General features: G+C 44.2%; 1 protein-coding gene across 5 annotated transcripts; it reads right to left on the bottom strand.

Moving 5' to 3' along the window:
* Window positions 1–39: 39 nt before the first annotated feature.
* On the bottom strand, window positions 40–24,382 carry KIAA0100 (KIAA0100 ortholog). 5 transcript variants are annotated; one of them, XM_036222090.1, is made up of 40 exons: window positions 24,250–24,381; window positions 23,261–23,384; window positions 22,706–22,755; window positions 22,287–22,434; window positions 21,996–22,114; window positions 21,698–21,758; window positions 21,316–21,505; window positions 20,606–20,729; window positions 20,330–20,454; window positions 20,018–20,136; window positions 19,765–19,910; window positions 18,961–19,079; window positions 18,686–18,849; window positions 18,272–18,530; window positions 17,542–17,747; window positions 16,146–16,370; window positions 15,275–16,046; window positions 14,663–14,854; window positions 14,319–14,521; window positions 14,051–14,169; window positions 13,709–13,929; window positions 13,166–13,356; window positions 12,933–13,032; window positions 12,590–12,792; window positions 11,502–11,799; window positions 9,018–9,175; window positions 8,541–8,747; window positions 5,867–5,966; window positions 5,449–5,631; window positions 4,970–5,091; window positions 4,448–4,603; window positions 4,248–4,369; window positions 3,515–3,695; window positions 2,782–2,868; window positions 2,470–2,580; window positions 2,195–2,330; window positions 1,962–2,092; window positions 1,681–1,782; window positions 1,256–1,390; window positions 40–844 (listed from the first exon to the last, which is right to left on the bottom strand). In XM_036222090.1, exons 1-40 carry the CDS (start codon window positions 24,315–24,317, stop codon window positions 662–664), a joined length of 6,660 nt encoding a protein of 2,219 aa, XP_036077983.1. In that variant the 5' UTR covers window positions 24,318–24,381; the 3' UTR covers window positions 40–661. The 5 variants fall into 5 exon arrangements, 4 of the variants coding, with proteins under 4 accessions (XP_036077983.1, XP_036077982.1, XP_015994561.2 ...); XR_004951246.1 differs by having other exon boundaries at window positions 2,195–2,346; window positions 15,275–16,370; window positions 24,250–24,382; XM_036222089.1 differs by having other exon boundaries at window positions 15,275–16,370.
* Window positions 24,383–24,982: the final 600 nt, after the last annotated feature.

The following is a 24,982-nucleotide window of genomic DNA, read 5'->3' as shown; positions in this document are numbered from 1 at the left end:
ACACACACACACACACACACACACACACAAAAAACAGCATCAAATTTAAAATATATATTTTCTCTTTAAATCATTTTCTTACCATTCTCCAGGGCATACTCCAAAAGGACCCATGGCTAGCCCTGGCTCCTATTGCCTTCTCCCCAAGTAAGCTTGGCACATATTGGGGAGAGGTTAATTTCCCCCAGAACACTAATACCTCTTTCATACAAGGCAGCGGAATGAGGGACAGAAGACCAGCCCTCCCTTGTCCCCCAAGTTTCTGGCACAGAGGGAAAACAGTTACATTTAGGAAATATATATATTTTTATATATATATATATGTCTATAAAAATTCTTCATACTTGATCAGAATTGTCCCCCATCCTTTCAGTTAACCCCAAGGGAACTAATTCCTAGTCCTGAGGCAGTTCCCTGGGTCTTGCTCTCTTGATGCCTCTCTGGCATGGGGCCTGCCACTGATGAGTGCAAGACAGAACTCAGCATTATTATCCACCATGCCCAGGCCAAGTGCTAAACAGCAGTGCCTCTATCTTCAGTACCCCATGGGCTCCTAACCCCCACAAATCCTGATGGATGAAAGGAAGCGCCTCCCATCCCACAAGTCCCTGGGGCCTAAGCCAGTCAGATCCTGTATTGCAGCCACTCTCGGATTGCTGGATCACTTGCGCCTGCCAAAGATGGACTTCTTGCCAGGGTTCTTGTTGCCCACACTTAAACCGATGAGGAGCCGGGCCTTTTCCTCCTCTTCCTGCTGTTGCATGTTGAGGTCTGATTTAGTTTCTAGCTTTCCCCGGACCTCAGACCCTGTTGCAGGTTTTAGTCTTAGCTTCTCTTTGATTACCTGACAGGTATAAAATGGAAAGTAAATATTAGTGGGACAAGCAGAACAAGTCACAATGAACCAAGTCAATAAAGATTTATTAAACTTACATAAAGGCATAATGAGGCAATTCAAATCCTAAAATGATCTGTTTTCAAGAGGCTTATAGTCCAATTAGAACCCATTCTAAACCTAGTTATGTCAAACTTTCAGTTCCCTAAAAATCAACAGCAGTTAACAAATGAAACAGTAAACAATTCAATCATCTAAGCAAGGACACAGAAGGTCAGGGAAAGAAGTTGCTCACTTCATTTACCTGCCCCATCCCAAGGCTGGCTGCTTGTTAATACATCCTACAATGAGATGATCCTGATCAGAGGATCTGCCTGCCTGCCCCTACTAACCAAAGAGCCATGAACTCTGCTGGAATACCTGGGCAACCAGGGCTTTGCGGCTATCCCTCTTGACAGCCATGGCAAAGTCTAGCCATGTCCATGTATTATTGTGGTACTCTAAACAAGGCAGCACCAGGTTAAGGTCACCCCAGTCCACACTGTTCTTCTCACCCTGCAATGGAAGGTTGGGGAGCAGAGAGAAAAGCAAATGGAAAAAAATACATCAGCTGCCTTTTTAAATCCAAGCCAGTACTTGAGTCCAAGTCTAGTACCTTCCTGTAGCAGCAGCCTACATAGATAATTAGCCCCTTACTTCAGTCTAGTAATGATACTAACTCCTAAGGGGAGCAGAGGAAACAGATTTATCACCCATATTCCACCTCCATCTCCCTGTCTTTAATCTCGGATGATCTTATTTGGTTCCCTTCCCACCATTTTAGAAAGTGCTGGGGAGGAGCAGACCTTGTAGCTAACACACAGTGGAACCTGTGGAATCTTTATGTAGATGAAGGAGTTGTTCATGGCTGCTCGCTCTTTCATCTTGTCAATATCATCCACAGGGTGCTAAGAAAGGCAGAAAAGAGTGTGAGCCCCTAAAACCATCAGAAGAAACTTAGGACCCCAAAGATATTCATCTCCTTTCACCCCTGGAATAGACTCAAAGGCAACAGAAGAAATCCCCGGCCAAGCCAAAGTACCCCGGGACTCTTGATTTTTCCTAACATCAAGGGAATGCCCAGTACCTCAGGGACTTTGCGAAATGACCTCCTGACCCCAGAACTCCGATTCAAGCCCTGTGCCACACCCTTCCCAGGGCCCAGTGCTGCTGCATCATCTGTTACAATCAGCTGCCGAGGCTTCACCACTGGTATTCCTATGAAAAAGCAAGCACACCATCTGTTGTCCTCTCTCTCAAGCTTCAGTTGTCTGACGCTGCTACTCTAGTCTTCTGGAGTTCCACCATAAAAGTTCTCACCAGTAGTCACCAGTTTGGACTTATCTTCTTCATCACCAACCTCATCATCTTCCACACTTCGTCCAGGAAAGAAAAAGCCCATTATTCTATGGAAGAACTGGTGTGTCAGCTGGATGGTGAGAGGCACCACATTTACCTAAAGAGGAAAAAGGCTGAAGAAGCAATTAAGCTCAGACATCATCCCTCAGTTTACCTAACCCTAATAGCATAATATAATGCACAGATAGCTTCTGACTGCCCTTTGTTCCTGGGTCCCCAAAGGACTGTTTACTAACCTCAAAGTGCTCCTTAACAGAGATACCCCCAACAGGGGGCCGGACTTTGCTGAAGAGGCGGAGGGCTAGCTGTCGCCCAGACTGGCAGGAGCTCTGGGGCCGCAGGACTACCTGCGGGATAGAGTGATAAATCAACCTAAAACTCCTCTGCAGACTTGATGGGAGAAGCAATGGTCTTGCTGAGATGAGCAAGCTTTCACCATCTCATACCACCACACTGTTTCTAGTAGTGCGTTTATGTGGAAGGGTCATTACAAATGTCCTACGCTAGGAAATATATGAATGGGATAGGAATGGGAAAATAAAACTTGCCTTATAGACAGCATTGGGAAGGAGATTGTTCATAGTGAACCAGCCCAATTCCAGAAGATGTTCTGCTGTGTCGTCGGACTTATTCACCTATAAAGACAGATCCCCCACCCCAACCCCAATCCACTATAAGCTTTTCTCAAGAGCTTGCTAGAGAACTGCTACATATCCCATTTGTCTTCAGGTTCTCCATAAGCCTAATCCCAACCTTTGATATCTCTTTCAACCTCACGTATTCTCTAATCCAGTGTTTCTCATGAGTGCTACTGGCCAGGCCACTAAATGCCAGCAGTACTTCCCAGTCGCTGTGATATTCAAAAATAGTCTCATTCATTTCCAAACATCAGGGGTGGGGGAGTGCCGGGTAATGAACAATGCCCTCTCCTCTGTGCCATGGGTAATTGCAGTAAAGCTGAATGCCAGTATAGAATTAATGGTTCTATTCCAAGTAGGACTTTGAAGAATATAAATGACTCTCTGGGTCACATTTCTGGGGATATTCTTCCTCAAGGAGGGAAGCATTTGATCAACCTCATCTATATATCTGTATTATTTAATAATACAAACAGATGTACCTAAGGGAAACTCTGCTCATGTTTCATTAATAACCTTTAATAGTATTAATAATCGTATAATAATTAGTCCCTTTTTAAAAATCTTTTTGTGAGTTAGACCCTTGAGATATGTCAGTGCTTCTCAATACAGCTGCATGTGTGTGAATGTATATAGCCAATACCTTGCTATAGAGGAACCTCTGAAGCTCCAGCTCAGCAATTCCTAGCTGTCCATCTTCTTCTGTCAGGCGCCATCGTGCCTGAGCAAAGTAGAACTCAGTGCGACGAACCACACTCACATCTTCCTGCTGCTTTCGCAACTCCATCTTATTGGCCTGTTGCAACTGGAAATCCTTAAAACATCTATAAATGAACAAGAGGGTCAAAGCCAATAAGAGCAATAGCACTCAGGTTGAGGGTGAGGCAGAATGCTCTAGAATGATGCAGGAGGTAAATCCAGAGATGGACCCATTCTGGAACAGCTATTCACTAAATTTTTTTCACAGGATTCATTATTCCGCACATCCTGGACCATGGGAACACAAATCCCATCTTTCAGTTCTACAGCTTCTCTCTTCCCACTACAATTATATCTGTAGTTGTGTTCCTTACTGATCAACTTCAAATTATTTTCAAGATATTAGCTGCACAGTATCAAGACCACAAAAGTGATCTTTTCTAACTACCTGTTTTTCTCATTTCCCAGGAGGTACTCTATTTATGATCCAATGGAAGAGCTCTCCTGTTCTCAACCTCTTGGCTAAGTCCAGTAGGGCTTGTTCAGGAAGAGGTGCCTGAAATCTACATCATCCTTTGATAATGTACACTAAATCTAAAGATTATCAGAACATGGGCAAGGAAGAGAAACTGACTACAGCTGGGAACTAGAAAAAGGGAAAGAATGCTCTGTGGCACCTGATGAGAATATTAAGCTCTTCACTTTCCAGTTGTAGACTGGCCTTCTCCTGGTTTAGTTGCAACTGAAGCTTTTGGTTCAGGTCAAACAGGTTTTCATTCTTGCTGTCATCCTGCAAAGACTAGGGAGGAAGGACAGGAGAAACTAAGAGGAGATCTCCTTGAGACCTCCTGGTCCTCAAGACTGCCCGGGTCACTACCTTCATGATGGAATACATCTGCTTTTCCAACTGCCGTATCTGGGCCACATGCTGCCGCACAGCCTCCTGCAGATGTAATATGCTACTGCGCTGTTCCTCAGGATTGCTAGAAATCTCAAGCTGGAATCTGACCCGCTGCTTCTTCTCACTGTGCTCCTAAAGGAATGGAAAAGGAAATGAACAAGATTTTCTAATTGACAAGTCTTATAGTAAAGTGAAATAGAGAAAGGAACAATAAGTGGGGATCTCTTTTTGGAAAGCTCACCTTTGTAACTATTAGCAGCAAGAGTAAGGGGTAGGCCAATGCAGATTTGGCAATGTGGATTTCACAATAAGCCAGTCCCACAGGGTAGGAATGATGGAAGTGGGGAGTACTTACTATTTCTACAGGTATTTAAATGACTGAGCAGAGAACTGACCAAGAAAAACAAGTAAGCTCTACAGTCTCAGGGGCACTCAGATCTTTCCTAGATAAGGGATTCCTGTTAGGCTAACTGGCATTCTATAGGGGCCCACGCTCACCTTCCGCTTGGGTTCTACATGGAGTAGCAGGTTATTAACAATGTCCAGGATCATGGCATACTGAGCAGGGTTGGTGGAGATTTCCAGCTCATGATGGATGAGGGTGAAGGTATCCACAGCCCCTAGGCAATTGTTAGCAGCTAAATAAGAGGCTCAAGTTTCCACTTAACTATCGACCCCATTTCCTAACCCATATTTGGAACCACTTCTGTTAGTTAACCCCATAGAATGGGCTTGATGAAAAATGCTCATGGGCAAAAACATGTTTGCTTATTTCAGAATCAAATAATACCCTTTCCAATTTCCTCCAAAAGTACACGTTATTCTATCATAGAATGTACAAAATGCAAAGCAAAGTGAAATGTTAATGCCCAGTGCAGAGTGGAACCTTTAATAACACTACTGCCTGAAAACCACTTAGGAAATACCTTTCACAAGCTTCCTAGTCTGCTCCTAAAAGCCTTTTAAGCTCCAATTACCTTCCTGCTTCTTTAGGAGATCTTCCTTTTCCTGATTTTCATGAACCTCAGGTGGCTTAATCTGAGTTGCCAGCTCAGGATCAATGTCATGGCTGTAACTAATATAGTACATTCGGCAGTTGCAGCGTGAAATGATCCGCTGGACTTGCTGGGCTTGTTGTGCCTCAGCTGGCTGGTTCCAATCTGGGAAGAGGTGGTAGAGAAAAGAAAAAGATATTCTCAATAGAGGTATTGTGAGAGCCTCCCAGCTAGCTGTGTGTGATGTCTAGAGAACTCTAGACACTTGTTTTCAACCTAGCCTAACACAAAATGATCCTATTCCAGCATATACTGATCTTCAGAGTAGGTAAGAAAATAAGGCTCCTTTGGGATATACATCTGCTCCTAACTACATGATGGGGAAGAGGGGAGAGCTGACCTGTGGTGGTGGTAACCATGCCTCCCACTGCCTGCCCACTCTCCATCAGCTCCTGCACAGAGTCCAGACTACGCTGTCGGTGCTCCTCGATATTCTTCACCTAAAGAATGAGATATAGGCACCTTTAACTCCTGGGGAATTAGGAGCTTGTCCTGGCCAACCGGGTGCAAATAGTTATACTATTTAGACTTCTACTTCCTGGAACTGTTTGAAAGATCTCTCAAGGTAGAAGACATACTGTCGTTCTCCTGGTCCAAACCGCCCAAACCACTCAAATTCCCCAAACCTAACTGAGTTACATGCACATTTTGCCTGACCCACAGGCCTCAGGCTAGAAAAACAAGCTAGGTTAAAATCAAATCAAGTCCCACCTCATACCCATTAGGATGGCTATTATCAAAAACATGGAAAACAACAAGTGTTGGCAAGGATGTGTAGAAATTGGAAACTTTGTGCAACACTAGTGGAAATGTAATGATGCAGCCACTGAGGAAAACAGTATGGCAGTCCCTCAAAAAATTAAACAGAACTACTATATGATCCGGTAATTCCACTTAAGGATATATACTCAAAAGAAGTGAAAGCAGGGTCTCAAAGAGATATTTGTACACCTATGTCCATAGCTGCATTATTCACAATAGCTAAATATGGAAGCAATGCACATGTCCATCAATAGATGAATAAGCAATATGTGGTACATACCTACAATGTAGTAATATTCATCCTTAAAAAGGAAATTCTGACATACGCTACAACATGGATGAACCTTGAGGATATTATACTAAGTGAAATAAGACAGTAACACACACACAAAAATACTGCATAACTCCACTGGTACGAGGTACTTAAGAGCAGTTAAAACCATACATACATTAAGTAGAAAGGTAACTGCCAAAGACTAAGAGAAAGGGGAAGTGGGGAGTTACCATTAACAGGTATAGTTTCAGTTTTACAAGATGATCAGAGTTATGGAGATGGATTGTGGTAATGGTTGCATAACATTATGAATGTATTTAATACCACTGAACTATACACTTAAAAATGGTTGAGAGGGTAAATTTTATGTTTTATTTTATCAAAAATCAAATCGTATCATGGGCAAAATTTCCATCAAAATCAAAATTTCCCACCCAGTCTGGTATTCATGTATTTGTGCTCTTGCTGTTTTCTATCTTCAGATAACCACTCTGCACTGTTGCCATGAGAGAAGGAGACTGAATTCTTTTGACTCTCTCTACCTAGTTGAAGTCAAAGTGAATTACAGAATGAGTGATATGGAAAACAATAAATATCTGCCAAGTTAAAAAAAATTCATGTAGGAAAGGCAAGATTAAAGTCCCTCCCACCTAAGCCAAGGACATTCTACTCTAATATTACTATCATAGCCTAAAGGGGAAAAAAGGGGGTTCACTCGCAAAAGAAGGCATGCCTAAAAGCAGAGGCTCAGAAAATGCCTGATAGGTAGATCTTGCATAGCTCATCCTGCTTTCCTGTGTGAGTACTTCCTATCATCCTGGCACTACTGGTAAAGAGCACTGCTTGCCTGAACCACAGCTGTAATATATCAGCATGATCTCTCATATTACCAATAACCTGACCCTTACTTGGCTTGACATCTGATTAAATGTTTATTACCTCTTAATTAAATAATTACATTTGAGGTTGCCTGGATTGAGCCCTAAGGTCACTAGAGTAAGAGGCATGAGCCAGGGAAGAGGGGTTAGCTTTATCCCCATTAAGTATATAATGGCAAATGATGTTCACACATCGGTCCTTATTGAACGTAGCTAGATCTAATAACTCTTTTGGGTGTACCATGACCAGCACAATGTGAACACATAACACCTGTTAAAAAGTAAGTAATGACAATGCAGAATATTGGGTAGGCAGGTGTCATAATCATTAGATCTCCCAATAATTCTAATATTATATTCTAGAAATTATAGCACAAATTTGGTTTTACCAAGAAGCTGAAAAGAAAATTTATAACTACTACTCACAATCTCACCATCTAAAAACATTATCTTGACACACAGACCTCCCCAGACATACTGCTTTTAAAAAAACAATGAGACTACATTCCATCTAAATGAAGCTTTATATTTTTCAAAGTACTTTCTCACTTGATCTTTTCAACAATCTTGTGAGGGTGAAGTATTAGAACTCTATTTTACAAAGATCACTTGCCCAAAGGCTAATGGCTGCTATAGTGGCAAAACTGGCATTAGACTTCATATAACCTGACTCCTAGACAGGCAATCTTTCTATTCATCCTTACTGCCTTGCTGAAACAATCACTCAATCATCTTCATAAGAGAGATTAAAGAACAGACAGAGAGCTTATCTAAAATTCTGATTTACTGCCTGTTTTCAGACTGTCTGCTGATTAGTGCGATCTTATTAATAGGGGTCAGCAATCTTTTCAAAAAAAAAGTTCCAACCCATTTTATCCTAGCACTAGGAAATGAGAATCTCCCTCACAATGAAATATAACACCATGAGATTAAAAAAAAACTAACTGCCCACAGTTCCTACATTTGAGGTGTTGTCAGTCTCACTATTCTGTTAAACTGGTAGCCAACAGGTTCTGTCAAGAATTTTGCAGCTATTCTGGTGGAAGAGGCCTATTATGGGAAATGGGATATAATGGGCCTTCCCAACCCTGCTGACTAACCTCTAACCAGAGCTGTCGGCCATCCTGCTCGGTAGGGCTGCTTTCAGTGGTGGCAAAGTACTGCATGCCATCTAATAGGCAAGTCCAAGACGTCTTTTGCTTCAATGTGTCACCATACCAGGCTGGATGGTGTTGACACTGCAGCAGCTGGGCTTTGGCAGCTGACACAATGACACAGCCTTCTGTTTCTGCTCCACGAAGAACCATCTATGCCAGAGACAGAAGCAGTCACAGGACCAAGTTACCAAGGAAAATGAGAAGGTTCATGAGAGGATTGTACCAATAACTACAGCTAGATTTTAACTCTGGCTTACTGAGTGAACGAACGCTGCTGGCTTTTAGATATTATCCATGATACCTGCTGGAAGGAATAATTTTTTGCTCTATCCACCCATTCGTATTTAGAGGTGGGGGAAGGTGAACACTTAAGATTATGATCTAGCTCAATGTTGGGGTGCTCTGGTAAAGAGATGGTACCTGGCAGTTGACCAGCTCGATAAGGCAGTTTCGGTTATATATATCATCCGTCTGGCAGGCAGCAATGCCACACAACTGATCACTCACACCTGACTCCTCTTCTGTGAACACTACAAACCTATCTGTCTCTTCAATCAGCTTCTGCAACATGTAGGCACCTGGCAGAGAAGTAGGAAGCAGAAAGTCAGTCTCAAAGAGATAGAGAACACATCCAAATTGACCTTCCTTCCATTTCTCTGGCTAGGTAAAGGCTATAATGTATTCTTTCCAACCTGCAACTCCAACCCACCCCACCCTACAACCCTTGAGGGCAAAAAAGGGTTGTCATTTCATTTTCCCCTCAATTCTAATAAAAGTAACGGGTTCCCAAGGAAAACAGAAATGCAATGTAAGTGGTAGCATTTTTTCTCTTAGGCATAAACCACCTCTGGATTACTCTAGGATTCCCACCCCGCCTTTTTTTGTTCCTTATATTACTCTAGGATTCCCACTGCCCTTTTTTGTTCCTTATATGTTTCATTTCATATTATTTTAAATGCTATTTGTTTGTTGACCACTCCTTTCCATGTGAAACCAATCAGTGCCACTGTGTTCTCCTAGCCCTACTACTTCCTCTGATTATGCCTCTAGACCCTCTTCCTTCTCCCAGGTCTCAGAAATAAGTATCTCCTAAGGTCTATCCTTGGCATGTTCCCTTCTCTTATTCATTATTCTCCTGAGTTTGTCTAACAGTGTTATGGTTAAGAGCACAGTCTCCAGAATTAGGTTAGTCTGCCTTAGTTCGAAATCCTATCTCTGCCAGTTGTGATTTTCAGCAGCTTGCTTTAACCTCTCCATGTTCTCACATTCCTTGTCCATAAAATAACAGTAACTATCTCATAAGATTGTTGAGAGAATTTAATGGAATAATATATAAAAGTATTTTGCAGGGTACCTGCCACACAGTAAGCACCTATTATCATTCCCTTTGCATTAACTCTTACCTCTGTGCTGAAACTCTCAGGTCTATCTCTAGCCCTAAGCTTTTAGACTCTCATTTCCAGTTGTTTAACATTACCCTGATGTACTACTTTTATCACAAACTCAGTATGTCCAAACCAACAACCCAAACCCGTTTAGCCTCATTTTCACTTTCTCCCTAGTCTGTTCTCTACCTAGTTCAGGCCTTTGTTGCCTCTTGAGACAAAATAGTTTCCTAATTTGTCTCCCACCTCCAGTTCCTTCTTCTCCAGTACTCCTCTCTGCACTGCTGCCAGATTTATCTTTTTAAAAGTAAAACTAATCATGATACCCCATTCAAAAATCTTCAGTAGTTCATTGTCTGCTGAATGACCAAACATTCATTCTTGTATGAAAGGCCTTTAATGATCTACTTCCAATTTTCCTTTCCAGCATCTTCTCTCACTTCTTTCCCTTTAGTTACTCTCTATGCCAACCAAATTGTTCAATCTCCTTTGAATGTATTGAGCTTTACCAATTCCACTCCTATTCAAGATACTCTGCCTTAGATGCCCTTCTTTCCCATTTCCACATGTTCAATCCATACTAAGCCTTCAAGGTCCAGATCAAATGCTATTTCCTCAATAAAACCTTCCCTGATTGCACTCCCTCCTTCGCTTTAGTCAAGAACCACTTCCGTTGTCTTTAATTTCTCTCTTGTGGCATTTATCACTTTTACCTTGTTCTTAAACTCATCATGAACTGTACTTGTTATTCCCTCTCTTTAAAATGCCCTCTTCTCTTTCCTTGCCTGTCAAACTCTTACTCATCTTTTATGACCCTTCTCAACTATCATCTTTTCTGTGAAGGCTTTCTAGATTTCCCTATGCTGATTTAAATACTTTCTTCTTGAACATTTTTTCTTGAGCATTTTCATAATAAAATAATAATTTGCATGTCTATTAGTTTCTGAGCTTCCTCCCATCTTTGTATCTCTAATGTCTAGGGTCAAGTCTGGTACATTATAAACCCTCAATAAAGCTAAAATGAATCTAAGAATAAATGATTGAGTAAATGAATGGACTAATCATAGCTCATCCGAATGATAAACTTGAGGCAAGTAGAATGTCTACATTCTATATCACTCACTGAACCCAGCACAGTGCTTTGTGCCTGTTAAGTACTCAATATCTGTTGACTAAACAAAATAATTCACTGAAACACAAAACAATTCTCTAATCCTTTGCTTCTTTCCTCTATTCATCCTGTGTTGGCCCCATCATTCCTTCCTGATCCTTCTAGCCACAGGACCCAGACCCTTTAATGCCCCTTAACATTGCTATCTAAGTCTTACATGGCTTAATATGGAAAAATAATAGTTTCATCTCTATGCCTAGACAAAACCTTCAGGGCCTCAGTAGAGAGATTACGTTTGAGTACAGCTGCCTTTTTGTAGCCATCATATATGATTTAGTGCTCCTCAAACTCCTGTCCAAGCATATATTGTAAACCTAACCCACTGGAGTCTCACCTCTCCCAGCTTACCTCCTGATGACCCCTTATCAGGCTGTCCACTAAAGCTGGGAGTACTGACAGGAGGTGGTGGGGCTGGGGCACTGGTGGAGACACTCTGCTTTGGCTTTTTGGCTGGCATCTGGGGATCAATCTTTAACCCCTTCAGGGCCTCAGTAGAGAGATTACGTTTGAGTACAGCTGCCTTTTTGTAGCCATCATATAAACCAAAGGCAATGTCCCGATTGGTGGTTGTCCAGGAAGCACGTAAATCTACCAGGTGCAGCTGGTGTGTGTGAAAGGCAGGATCCCCAACTCGAGTAGAGAGCTCCTAAGAAACAAGAAAAGAACTTCAAGGTAGCATGAAAATTCCCACCATTCCTCCAGACCACAAATGCAAAAATAAAAAACAAGCTTGTTGAATAAAAATCCTGTCCTGGGGAGACAAGACAGCCTTGGAGAAAGAAAAACTAAGTGGTCTGAGCATGAATATTAGATTACACTCTGCCTATACCCACTGTATTTTAAATGACTCAAAGAATTTCAACTTAAAATTCTTCCTTAATTGGGGGAAAAAGACAGCAAATATAGTACTAGGAAAAAATAGTACTCTATTTCCTGAAGGGCAAGACACTATCTTCAGAAGGAGAAAAAAGGAATTGTCAAAAAAAAGATGCTCATACAGCTAATACAAACAAGTGTATCATTAAGTAATGACATATATGAATGGGATATAGTTAGGAACATTACCATACGCTATGGACTGAACTGTATCCCCCCCAAATTCATATGTTGAGGCCATATTTTCCAATGTGATATTTGGAGATGGGGCCTTCAAAAGGTAATTAGGTTTAGATTAGATCATGAGAGCTTGTGCCCTCTTTTGGCACCGTGTGAGGACACAGCAAGAAGGCAGATATCTACAAGCCAGGAAGAGAGCCCTCACCAGAACCTGACCATGCTGGCATCCTAATCTTGGACTTTCCAGCCTCCAGAATTATGAGAAATAAATTACTGTTGTTTAAGCCATCCAGTCCATAGTATTTTGTTATGGCAAACTAAGTAGACTAAAACACCTACCAATACAAATAAAGTAATAAAGAGATTGTGTCAGGCAGTACCTCCTCAGCTGTGCGACTGCTATGCCGTTGGTAGGTGAGGGAGGACAAGCTCAGTAGGTGCGTCTTTGTTACCAAGGGATCAAGGCAGTGATCAGCATTCTCTTCAGTGGGCGAGGCCATCAGATGAACAGTTACCTCACTTAGGTCACTGACCATCTGGGTCACACTCCAGTCAGAGATGAGACGCCGCATCACTGTGCCCGCTGAGAAAAGGAAGCATACAGAACCCGTGCAGACCAGTACAGAATAGTATGGGACAGAGAGAGAGAAAAGGAAGGGAATTGAGAAAAAGAAAGAGGACAAGGAATAGGCTAGGAGAAATAAAGGGAATTTTTGACCTTACCTTGAGGTATAAGCCGCTGAGTTCCCCGAGTGAAGACATGACCATGACTGCATTCAATTTGGATGCCTCGCTGCTGGGCAAATGAGGCCCAATAATGCACCTGGCAACAAGAGAGCATAACACTGAATGAAGATGGCATGAGAGAGATGATTAAGAGACCGGATATGAGAAAATAAGTAAATTAAGGAAAGGGAACAGAACCGAAGATGTCAGCAGGGATGTCAGAGCCTGACCTGCAGCTGGGGGAAGAGTGCAGTAAAGGAAAGCTGCTTGTAGTGCTGACCAAGTTTCTTCTTGCTGGGTTTCATGTTATTGAAGAGCTTGCCCCTGCAGATAGGCCTTGTGACACTAGTCCAAGTTGCCCAGAAGTTTTGCATCCAGCGCAAGGTACTACTATATAGCAGAATTCGGGGCTGGGATATTGCTGCAAAGGAAAGCATAAATTCCTAGCTATGGTTAAAATATAGATGAAATTAAAACAGAGATGAAGCTAACCATTCCCTAACTTTAGGTTTAAAGTCAGAGGTTTAAACCCCTAAGGTTAGAGATTTAAAAACCTAAACAGCATTCGGCCCTATATTCAATATACCCAACCCCCTCTCCCTTCAAAGATCCAAGTTCTTGGCTTCCAACAACCCTCTTCAAAAAAAAGGTACTAACCCAAATCCTCCCTTGCCCTTTCTCTATCTCCTCCCCAGAAGACTAAGCTGAACTCCTCAGTGTCTAAGCCCATCCTCCCAACCTTTTCTTCCCACTGTCCCAGACCCAAGCCTCACTCCCACTGTGCCGAGTCAGATCCATCTTGATGGAGAGATTGAGGTTCTCAGAGCGGAAGGCCCGGTAGGAGTCATGGAGCTGGCCCACGGGCACCTCAGGCAGGAACTCTGGGGCTCGAAGAGTAACACTATGGTGATCGTGGGGATTCCCATGGCATAGCCACTGAAGGTCCAGTGTCATGCAGAGGTCAGGCAGGTGAAGGAAACAGCAGTCATCATACCTGCCTCACAAGAAGAGTCCCAGTCCTCAGCATCCTGGTCACTTGCAGCCCCTTGGCTCTTCCCCTGTCCATCCACCCCAAGTCTCTCACCCTATTAAGGCCCACCCATCACTCCACTCACTTAGAGGCCGTTCTCACGTTGATATCCAAATCACCTTTGAATACAAACTGACCAGGTTTCCAGTGAAAAGATAGGTGGTTCCATTCCCAGTGCATGTTCTCTGTTGTGTTGTAAGGATCCTATAATCATCCCCCACAAGAACTTGGTGAGATATGGATAAAAGTATTGCCCTCATCTCCCAAATCAGTACCTTTCTCCCTTCCCTCAAGTGCTGTATAAGCCCCAACCATTCCATCCGAATGAGAAAACAACTCCTCTGGACCCTCACCTCAGTAGCCAGCTGGTGCAGGTTCGCCTGTTCAACGTCCATGTGCCAGTCCCCATGGAATAGAAGACGGCTCTTGTCCCACCAAGGCAAGGGTGGGCTGGGGTCAGCTGAGGGCTTGGTCAAGAGGTCCACAGACTGGCCAATCAGTGTCCAGGCTGGATCCCAGCATGGGCCCCATACCACCGTGTACTGGAAGATTTCCGCTGGCATATAGAGGCAAAGGTACATCTTATTACACAACTACATCCTTCTTTTCTTCCTTCTCTACATAAGGGCCTCAGCACATCTTCCATCTCAGCCATCACAACATCCCTCAGCCAAACCAAATGCCCTTTTCTACTCACAGTGGAAGTCATGGTAGAACTTGAATGGGGGCATGTTCCTCTCTACTGCCACATTACCCCATGGAAGCCCCAAGTGTAGGATTTGACGCCGACGGGAGCAAGATTGACCACTCTGCTCAGTGCCCACAAGTCGACCCATCAGCCGCCAGTCACGGATCTCAAACAGGTACCGAGGATAGTCTCTTATCCGAACTGTTATTGTAGGAAAGGTACACACTGGCTATTCAGGGGACCATCTCGGCATTCTCAAGCATTTTTTTCCCTGCTACTATTTTTATCCATCTATTTTACAAAGTCATCTAGGAGACCAAAGCTGGTAGTTACTTGGTAGCAAAGCCGAAAAAGAGCATAGACACCCTAAGCAGATGGTGAGGTGCCACACTAACCCTGAAAATGACTGTGTTAGTTGTTCCTTTATGTTAGCTGACCAGTTTCAGGGTGAAATTCAGAAACAAAGAAAAGGAAGACAAGCCCACCCATTTCACACCACCCATCCAAAAATAGCCACAGTCTCCAATATAACCGAGCTCCTCTGTAATCACTCAAAGAGCTGCCTGGAGCTCCAAGGGCAAACATCAGGCTCTGCAAATAAGGAGGTTCCTTACAACTTACCCAGAAACGTCTTGACACTGCACTTGAGCATACGACACCAATGAATAACAAGATCTACTTCCTCAGCAGGAAAAGGGCTGCCTGGATCAAGCTCTTGAACTTGCTCTACCACACGTTCAGGCCCATGAAAGGAGGCATCTGCCAGAGCCACTAGCTCTAGTCCTGCCAGACTCCAAGTGAGTAGTGCCCGGCGCATAGGTGTGTTGCCATAGAGACGACGGGAGCGCTGTATGTAGATTTCAATGTTTTTGTGTTCTAAAGAGGCATAGAGCTCCTCAATTTTGCGGGCTGGCAATAACTCCCCATGCTGCTTCCGAAGGGCAGCCACCTTGGCATCCAATAGCTGCAGCCTTTTGGCACTCTCCTTGCTTTCATCCTTCATTAGTTCATAGTTATCACGAAGTTTCACTTCAAAAATATCATCCAGGAAAACCCACGAGAAGTGTTGAACCTTCAAGAGTAGATCAGGTGGGAGTGGGGCACAGCTTGAAGAGGCCACAGCATGAGTTCCTCCTCGATGCAGCCCCTTCAGCCATTTCTGAACTCCCACAGCCTCATCCAAAGTTTGAGAAAAATCATACTGATAAGGAAATTCCACTGAGACTGAGCCCAGGGAGAGCAGCCAAACACGGTTCCGGAGGGTCTGCAGCATAGGGAAGGGGTTCCGGTGGAGGATCATCTCCTCCAGCTCAGGTAGCAGCTGTACCTCCACCTCCTTGAAGTTGAAAATGCTATTTCCATCAAATCCAGCAGCCAGCTCTGGACAGTAAGCCTGCAGAGAACCCCCATGCCGGGTCAGCGATACACTCTCCGCAGCCAGGGTAATGAACTTGTCCTCAGCCACAAAAGCTGTCAGCTTGGCTGTGCTCACCTCTAGTGTCAGGTTTAGCAGCCGCTTTGGTGGAGATGGCTCAGGGGAATGGCCTTCAGGCTCAGAAATGGTCAATGGAGTCTCTAGTTCAAGGAGTGAAACAGTGTCAGGAAACAGAGTAGCTCGTAATAAGTCTCGGCACTGCAGGGTAGCCAGGATGTGCTGGTACAGGTACATGTGATCTGGTGGGCTCCAGAGTAACGTTAGCCCTGCACCACACTGAACCTTTAGGGAGCAAGAGAAAAGAATCAGTCAATTACCATCTCCCATAACAGGAGAGATGGCAGAGATTATCGTACATGCATTTGTGACTCAAGAACCATCTCCACATAGAAGTCGTTCCTGAGTAAACATATAAATTATCCCTTTGCACTACTATGCTGAGCTAACAGTTCTTACTTATCTTACATGTAAGAGCACTCACGCTTTTTTCCTCCTCAACTGGATTCTAAATTGTCTGAGAATAGAAGCCACGTGTTTTAATTCTTTGCTATCTACCAAAGTACATCTGATATATACAGCATGTACTCAACAAATCTTTTGGCTTTATGGTTCTACTCTTGAGTTATCCTTCTATAACAGCCATACTCTGTATAATAACCACTGCAACAATCAATCTGAAAATGTTTCATTGCATTTTAACTAAAATTTTAAAAAGTATAAAAACCACTGACCACTCAAGTCAAAACAGCAATGGACTTATGTGAAAGTATGCCTCAAAGAAGGGAGCAGAGTCCTTGCCAGCTTGAAAAAAAAAGTCAGTTCTGAACAGCTATGCAGACAGAAAATTTTAAATTCAGTACAGAAAAATTACTTTCACTCCAGCCTCTGAAAAGGAAACTCCTCAGTTTCCAAAAGAAGTTGAAGTATAACAAACAGGAAGATAGCTTACTCTCCTCCTAACAGAGCCCCACGTCCATCTAATACCCCGAAGAGAAAGATATTGGAAAGCTTCTCAAAACTTGCCAGCATCTCCATCTTCAGATCCCTTCCAGCCTCTTGATGACACAGGATCTTGATCTTTAAAAAGCCCCTTATTTTTCAGAGATATGAGCTAAAATATATACAGTTGATATTACATGTCTAGTATCTGCTTCAAAATAATTGCAGAGCTAGAAGTGGCAGCAACTGGCGGAAGTATAGATGAAACAAGCTGGTCATAAACTGGTAATCATTGAGGCTGAGTATGAATATGTGAAAATTCATATATTCTCTCTGGTTTTGTACATACTTTAAGTTGCATAATAATGAATTAAAAATGTTCAAAACAAGACAGAAAAAAGAACATCAGATATTGTATTTCTCATAAATAAGTTTCACATGACTCAAAAGACTGGGAAATGTTTTAAACCTAGGGAAAATTCAACCTGACTCCACCACCACATAGAAACATTACCTCTAGAGAGCGGATGCTGCTGTGATAGGTGACAGAGAGCATGGAGAGGCTGAGCACTGGAGCAGGGATGTCAGGAGCCTTGCAACAGGGCTGCATCTTCTCTGTGACTGACTTCACCAGTGCAAGCACAAGACCTTGAATACCCACAGTGGAGGTTTCAGCACTTCCCAGGACAGTTAGTGTGTCCAGTCGGACCTCTGAAGCACCTAACATCCAGAAACCATGTCAGCCTTGGTTCTCAGCTCTCATATAGCAACTTCAGTCCTCACTCTCCTTCTTCCCTTCACTCTAGTTATCTTAATTCCCCACAACTGCCTATGTTCAGCCCTCATGTTTTAGGAAAATCTTTCCTTTCCCATCTTAACCTAACTAGATATGGCAGGGCCAAAGAAGCTCCCTAACTCTTACAAATTGCCCAGAGATACACCAGTTACTCTTTGGAACTAAATACACAAGAACATTTAAAATAAATGCATCTCATTTTCTTGATCAGACATCAAGGCTGTCTTTTTCTTACAAATCTTGCTTAATGCTTACTTTTTATAAGCTCTTGAGAAATATCAAGAAGCCGAATAGTTAAGCAAGACATTCCAACATCTTGTGCATCTAACTTAGAAAGATTCCAGATAATCAGCTTTATTAAATGAGAAGGAACAGACTGAACCAAACCAGCATAATGTGCTTAGGTTACAAACTACTCGCTTTAGTATAGACTTCCTATTCTACTTACCAACCAGGGCAGAAAGGGTGAACAAGTTCATGTCCTCCACCTTCAAGTCCACCTTCCACAATAATGACACGGATTCCCCAAATGAAGATTCCCTAGAGACTGCTGACTTCCCAGATTGTGGGCCCATCAAGGATAAGATCCGAGAGAGACATTGGGCACAGGTGTCTGATGTTTCTACTTGTAGCCCTCGGATGGTACAATCAAGAAAGAGGGTATCTGACTGGGTGCTGGACAGGCCCAGAGGCTGGTTATAGCTACCCTAGAAAAGTAGCAGAGGGACCCCATTAGAACATGCAGACACACAATTCTGTAATGCCCTTATACACTGCCTACGCCAGAAAGGCACACCATGCTCCAAAGCACAACAGAATAAGGAAACCGCATGGGCCCCTATTCACCAAAGTACCCCCCTACCTGTAGTGTGAAGGAGTCCAGAACAAGCGCCTCACCCCAAACATGCATATTGGGTGGATGGGGTGCCCGCTGAATGTGGGAGTCACTGCCCACACGCCAACAGAGGTGGTCCACAGTTAGGACGCCCCGCTGATGGATACTTTGTGGCCTCAGGTGCTGGTAATCTAAACAAAGAAGGTGGGAGAGAGGTGTTATATGGAGCCACTATGGCCATCGATTGGGCCCAGCTCCACTAACAGATAGATTCTTGTTCCTTTTCCATCCCAAAACCTTACCCAGACAGATGGAATTGAATCCCAAGGCAAAGGGCGGTGTATCTCCAAGCTGAATGGAAATGTTGACATTGGAGATGGAAGTGCTAAAGATGATGGGAGCCAGGATTTGGGGGAAAGTTCTGCATAGGACAAGACGTCATTGTTTAATAAAGAACTATAGCTTCTTATCATGGAACAGATTCCTGAAGCTATCAAAAGTCAAGGTGAGTTTTGTTGTGATTCTCAGGAATAAATGCAACTAGAAAATAAAAGACTGAATTTGTCAGTTCACTGCTACTCCCAATGGTGAATTTGCAGGAATGCCAGAAAGGTATCAGGTTGAACCATATGAAATTGCCATCTCATAGGTCAAATACGGTGAACATCAGCCTATCATATGATTCAAACTAATACAACCAAGGAGCATCACTTCCAAATCATTAACCTTAAGTTCTGTATGGAACACAATGCAAGCACTACACAAAGAGAAATATGGCACTACTGATATGACCTGTGACCTTATATAATCTGAGGCAGATAAGATACTTTTATCGTTTAAGTTCAACGAATGTTTACTTTTTATAATAAAGCACTGTGATAGGCAATGAGGATATAAAAGTAAAGAGAACATCATCCTACTACCATGGAGTCTAATCTATGGGGAAGATATATAAAATAGGATTGCTATTGAGACTGGGACATTGAAACTGATTTAGAAAGATCGAAAACAGTCAAATACATACTTCACACAAAATGCCACTTTAGACCAAAAGAATTATGGAGAATCCACCTGATGAAATAGTGGCTGAAAAAGATTACACTGACCTTTTTTTCCTTTGCTTAAGAACAGATGAATTAGACCCCTGGGTCTCCAGTGCTAGCATGTGTAGCCAGAGAGAGAATTCCTGGTGCCGGTAATGAATAATACAAGTGTTCAGAACAAGGGAGGCTGAGAGGTCAATGGTGGTCACCTGGAAATGAGAACACCAGAACTAAGGGCTTGGGTTTTATCTCATAATGCAATGATGCAGAAAGAGAAGAGACAAAGGAGTGATTCTTAGTACCACAATCATCACACCTGCACACTAGCCTTGAGGGAGTTGAGGCAGACAATGCGCTGGCGGCTCTGGGACAGCAGCAACCCATCTGTAAGGGCAGAGGGTAGATCAAAGAACACTAGAAGGGCAAAAGGTAAAACTAGGAAAGGATCAAAGGTAGGCAAAGAGATGAACAGACTGTTACTAACACTTAAAAGAGTTGGGGCCATTTTCTCTCAGTATATACCCTCCTTCCCCTTCCCAATGATATTAAATTAAGAAGACTATGTAGCACATAGGGAGTGTCCGGTCCTCCCATTCTCTCTCAAGTACTAGCACCCCCACCCATAAACCTTTCAGTAGGAGTTCAGTGCTCATCTGTGCCATATCAGAGTTTGCTGTGAAGTTTCGAAGGGGCAACTGATCCTCATCACGGTGGTATAGGAAATGCAACAACTTCAGTGTCCAATTCAGATGCCTAGACCAGAGACAGACTATAACTCAGAAATATGTGGAATCCCCCTTCACCCCATAGATAAGCTCAGTGCAGCTGCTAGACTGGTTATTGAGATCCCAATATACAGCTCCAACTATCACCCTCCACACTTCTGTGACAGAAGAGATCTCACCTCTTTTGACTATTCATGGACAGCACCACACTTATGATCTCCATCTTCACCTTGATCTGGTCTGGCAGCTGCTGAAGGAGGTATATGCCAGGCAGAGTTGGCTCAGCCAAGTTCTCTGTCACCTCTGAAAACATGAATGAATAATACGAGGACCATCAATCCTTAACACTCAAGTCTCCCCAAATGCCCTGCTCTCTTTAGCCAAAATCTCCCACATAAAATAAGCTAAGCAAATACCAATCATAGGCCACAAGGCAAATATCCCAGAGATTCAGGTACCTGTTTATACTTCCTTCTCCAGAGTCTAAAAATACAGTATGGAGAAGAGACTGGTATAATAGAAAATGGACTTTAGGGCCAAATAATTTAAACCCCATTTTTCCTAGCAACTAGCTATGTAACCTCAGTCAAGGTATATGTCTACTCTTCCTATGCTTCAGTGTCCTCAATTGTGAACTGCTGAGGATTTAGTGAGAGAACATATATAAAACAAGAAGTACAGGCCTAACTCATGATAATTATCCACTAAGTGTTGGTTTTTTCATTTACCACAAGCAAATGCCCTATTTCCTCTAACTATCCTCAGGGTCCCAGGCCATGATGACTAACAAATCATACCTAAATGAGTAGTAAGACCACTATTATTTTTGTCTGCTTCCAAAACAACCTGAGAATACGACAGCCAAGAAGCTCACTGATTTGGGATTTACCTGAACAGGGAACAGGTTTGGGTGCCAGGCCTGGGCCCTGGTGCAACAGCTGACTATAGAAAAAGCCCTCATGCAGTTCAGCATGTAGTGTCCAAACATCCACAGTGATGGCTTTCAGTTGCCAACTCCTGATGCCCACCTCTAGACACAGCTTTAGGGTCAGTGAGAGCTCTGCTAGGCAGGTGTCCTCCTGCAGAAAGAATAAGCTTTTAAGATGTGTATTTGTAGGGAGTTTGGGGGTTTTGATTCAAAATGCAGTGGTCTGGAACACTACCTTGAGGGAACTCCATAAGGACACCGAATCTAAAACATAAGCCCTAAGGTCCTTCATATCTTATGCACAAAGGGAAACAAGGCATCTGAATGACCATGGCATACTCACCAACTGGCCACTCTTTAGAACTTTGCTGTTGATCTGACTTAGGCTCACTTCACATTTTAGTCTGGGAAAGGAAAAAAAATTAAGAGCAAATGGCCCCTGTCCTCATCATTTACCTTCAATCAAGCTTTGCTGGCTGAAAGAGACAAGGCAAATAGCAGTGCCTAATCTTATAGCCCCTCCTCGAATTGCACAAAATGAGAACTTTACACCTTGATAAGAAGGCTCTGACATACACCCACCCTGAAATAACTATAAAGCAAGAATGGGACCACTAGACCCTCTTCTACCCAGTGTTTACCTTTTCCCATCACTATCCAAAAGAAAGCTGCTTTCTCTGATCTGAATATGCCACAAGGACTCAGAGGTAGCCACCTTGAGAACCATGATGTTTATAGAATCTACGTGAATGGAGAACAGCTGGAAGAACCAAAGAGGAACAATAATCACTGTCAAGGCACTGCCCTCCTTCCCAGCAGTGAAAGAATAAGAGGCAGCTCTTAGTCTCATGCCCCACAAATAGCAGAAAAACCCACCCATGACTCCAAAGCCAGCCATTCCTAGCAGTCCCAGAAAGTTGGAGTAGTCTCACCTGGCAGAAGATCTTCAGTAAGGATGGGCTAAAGGACAGCTCCTTTTGGTGCACCCCAGTGCTCTGGGAGAATGGAGCAAACAGGCCAGAAACCTTCTGTAGGTCCGTTCTGATACGCACTTCTCCAAAGCACAGTGCCACATAGCGTCTGCCCAGAAGAGAATCTCATTGCCTTTCCATAGCACTCTCTTCCCCTCCCTCACATTCACTCTCTCATCCTCCCTAGAAATGTAGCTCAAATCGTGGAGGATAGTCTCATAGCACTTATCAATATCTGTCTCACAAAGATAGTAGCTTTCAGGCTAACCAGGAGACAGCAAGCCAAGAACTCACATTCCTTCTTGGATCGTGAGTTCTCATTCTGCAAACCGAAATCCAAAATATGCTCTAAAAGAAGGGTGAGGATATAGGGTACTCACGGCAGATCGTGGCTAAGGAGTTTGCTGGAAATCCACAAGCTATCAATTTCCTAAAACAGTACGGGAGAAAGCTTTGTACGTTAGCTGCTACGTAATGCACAGATAGCTTGACAAGCCAGGAAAAAGGTTCTAGGAAGAGAAAGAAGTGCTACAGCCCTTCGACGAAATCCCCTCCATTCCATTCCAACTAGCTTCTCTCTTCAGCACTAATCCTGCTCCTCACAATGATGTTAGTATTTCTCTTTTATGGATAGGTTGCCCTGTTTCTCCTCTTAAATTAGAGCAGTAAGCTCTTCTATTTCCTGTTATCTTTGTTTTGTGCTTTACTTCAGTATCTTTTTTATGTGCCTTGGACACTGTGACTGATAAGCATTTTTAACTGAACGACTTACATCAATCCCAGTGTTCCCAAACTATAAGATCATCTTGGCAAAGAGGTGGCAAGACTGGGTTAACAAGGAAAGCCAGCCAGAAATTTTTTAAAAAGGAAATTAAAAGTTGAAATTCAGCTGGATCAACCCCATACACATACCCAGGGAGTTCCCCAAGACTCACCACTGTTTGCTGGTGTTGCTGAAACTTAAGACTGACATTCTGTATCCAAAAAAAGGATCCAATCTTTAGCTCCGCCTGCAGCTTCTGCTGACACCACTTGGTGGCCAACCGGACCACAAGCCACCTGCAGAAAAATCCCTGTGAGTTCATAGGATCCTCTCCCAATTATGGCTTCCCTCACCCCTGGCTGGTCCTAAAAGCCTTTGCAAAGGGTCAAATCCTGAAGATGGGTCTTCTGGGCAACTCTCCTGTATCCCAAAACACCACTCTGTCACATATATTCAGAACTCTAGCTCTGGAGTGTACTCTCTCTCCACCCAGATGAAATCAGAAAAACTAAACTCCACCTTCTAAGTTAAGGACAAAGGAAGAAACCCTTCAAATCTTTAGGAACCCCACAAGTAGAGAGAAGAGGTCCCAAGAGGAGTCGAAGTACAGGCAGCCGTGTCAGATGTGCCATTACACGCTCCCCAAAGGATCTCTGTCTTCGCCCTCCAGACAGGTGTCCGAAAGAAGGCACTGTGTGGTCACACCCGGCCAGCTCAAATGCCGCTCTCCCCTAGGCGGCCAGACCTGTTCCGGCTTCCTAGGGCGAGGCTGCAGATGCCCTTTGCGCTCGGTGAAGGGGACACCCAGGGGCATGTAGAGTGGGAAAGGTAGACCACCGAGCTAGGTTCCCTACACACGCACACACAGAAACACAGACACACACTCGCACCTATTCAGCTCCCAGACTCGGCATCTCCTCAGGCCTCGCCTTCTCCCTCAGTCTCCCCGACTCCCAACTCCTCCGCTCCTGCTCCTGCTCCAGCTCTGCGCCCCCGCTCCGCCCCTCCCCCGCTGCCCCCTCGCCCGCCCCCCCGCACACCGTCACCTCCAGTCCTGTCCCTCCTGCCTCCCCCTGCTCGCGCTCTTTACAGCGCGCGCCCCCTCAGTCTCTCTTCCTCTCACTCCCTGCCCCAACCCTGCAGTAGCTGGGCTCCGCTCACCGGCACAGGAAGAGGGCGCACAGCGCAACCAACAGCAAGGCCAACAGCGCGGCGAAGAACAGGGTCATTACGGCCCTGGCCCAGCCCGGCCTGGCTTCGGCCCCCGCCCTGCCGGCAAACCCACCCCCCTCCCCGCCGCCCGCCACCCGCCACCCGCCACCCGCCACTCCGGATACGTGCTGCGCCGCCGCCGGCCGACCAGCCGCGCGCGCAGGCACAGCACGGGACCAGAAAGCGTTGGGGCGCGTCCGCCCCGCCCCCCGCCGCAGCCCTCCAGCCAACAGCTGTCTCCTTGTCCAGCCCCGCCCGGCGCCAGCGATCGGACGGGGTCGACACGCTGCAAGCGCGAAGTATAGGCGTGGCTTCGGATGAAGAATGCCGGGGAGCAGACCTCGCGCGAACTGACACACACGCCCCGCCCCCGGGCGCACCCTTCCGTGCCCGGGACTGTGGAAAGCTACCTCTCCCTGGCTGCCAGTGGATCTCGTTGGCTCGTTTTGGCCGCGGAACACTCATTCCACTTTCCAAGCTCTCTCCCTGGATGGTTAATCTACTTCGCCACTTAGAGCTTGAACCGAGGATATTACGAAAGTTATACCCCTGGGTCCTACATAGTTCTCATCTTACGTAGGGGCCTTGTCTGAAAATCACTGAGGAAACCAGGAGGTTAATTATACGGCCTCAAAAATACCACCTCCTTCCGTCCAGTAAGGATTGAGTGTTTAATTCATTC

The sequence above is a fragment of the Rousettus aegyptiacus genome, unplaced genomic scaffold (genome assembly GCF_014176215.1).
Source record: "Rousettus aegyptiacus isolate mRouAeg1 unplaced genomic scaffold, mRouAeg1.p scaffold_m13_p_6, whole genome shotgun sequence".
NCBI lineage: Eukaryota > Metazoa > Chordata > Mammalia > Chiroptera > Pteropodidae > Rousettus > Rousettus aegyptiacus.
This window is presented reverse-complemented; position numbering and strand designations above follow the sequence as displayed.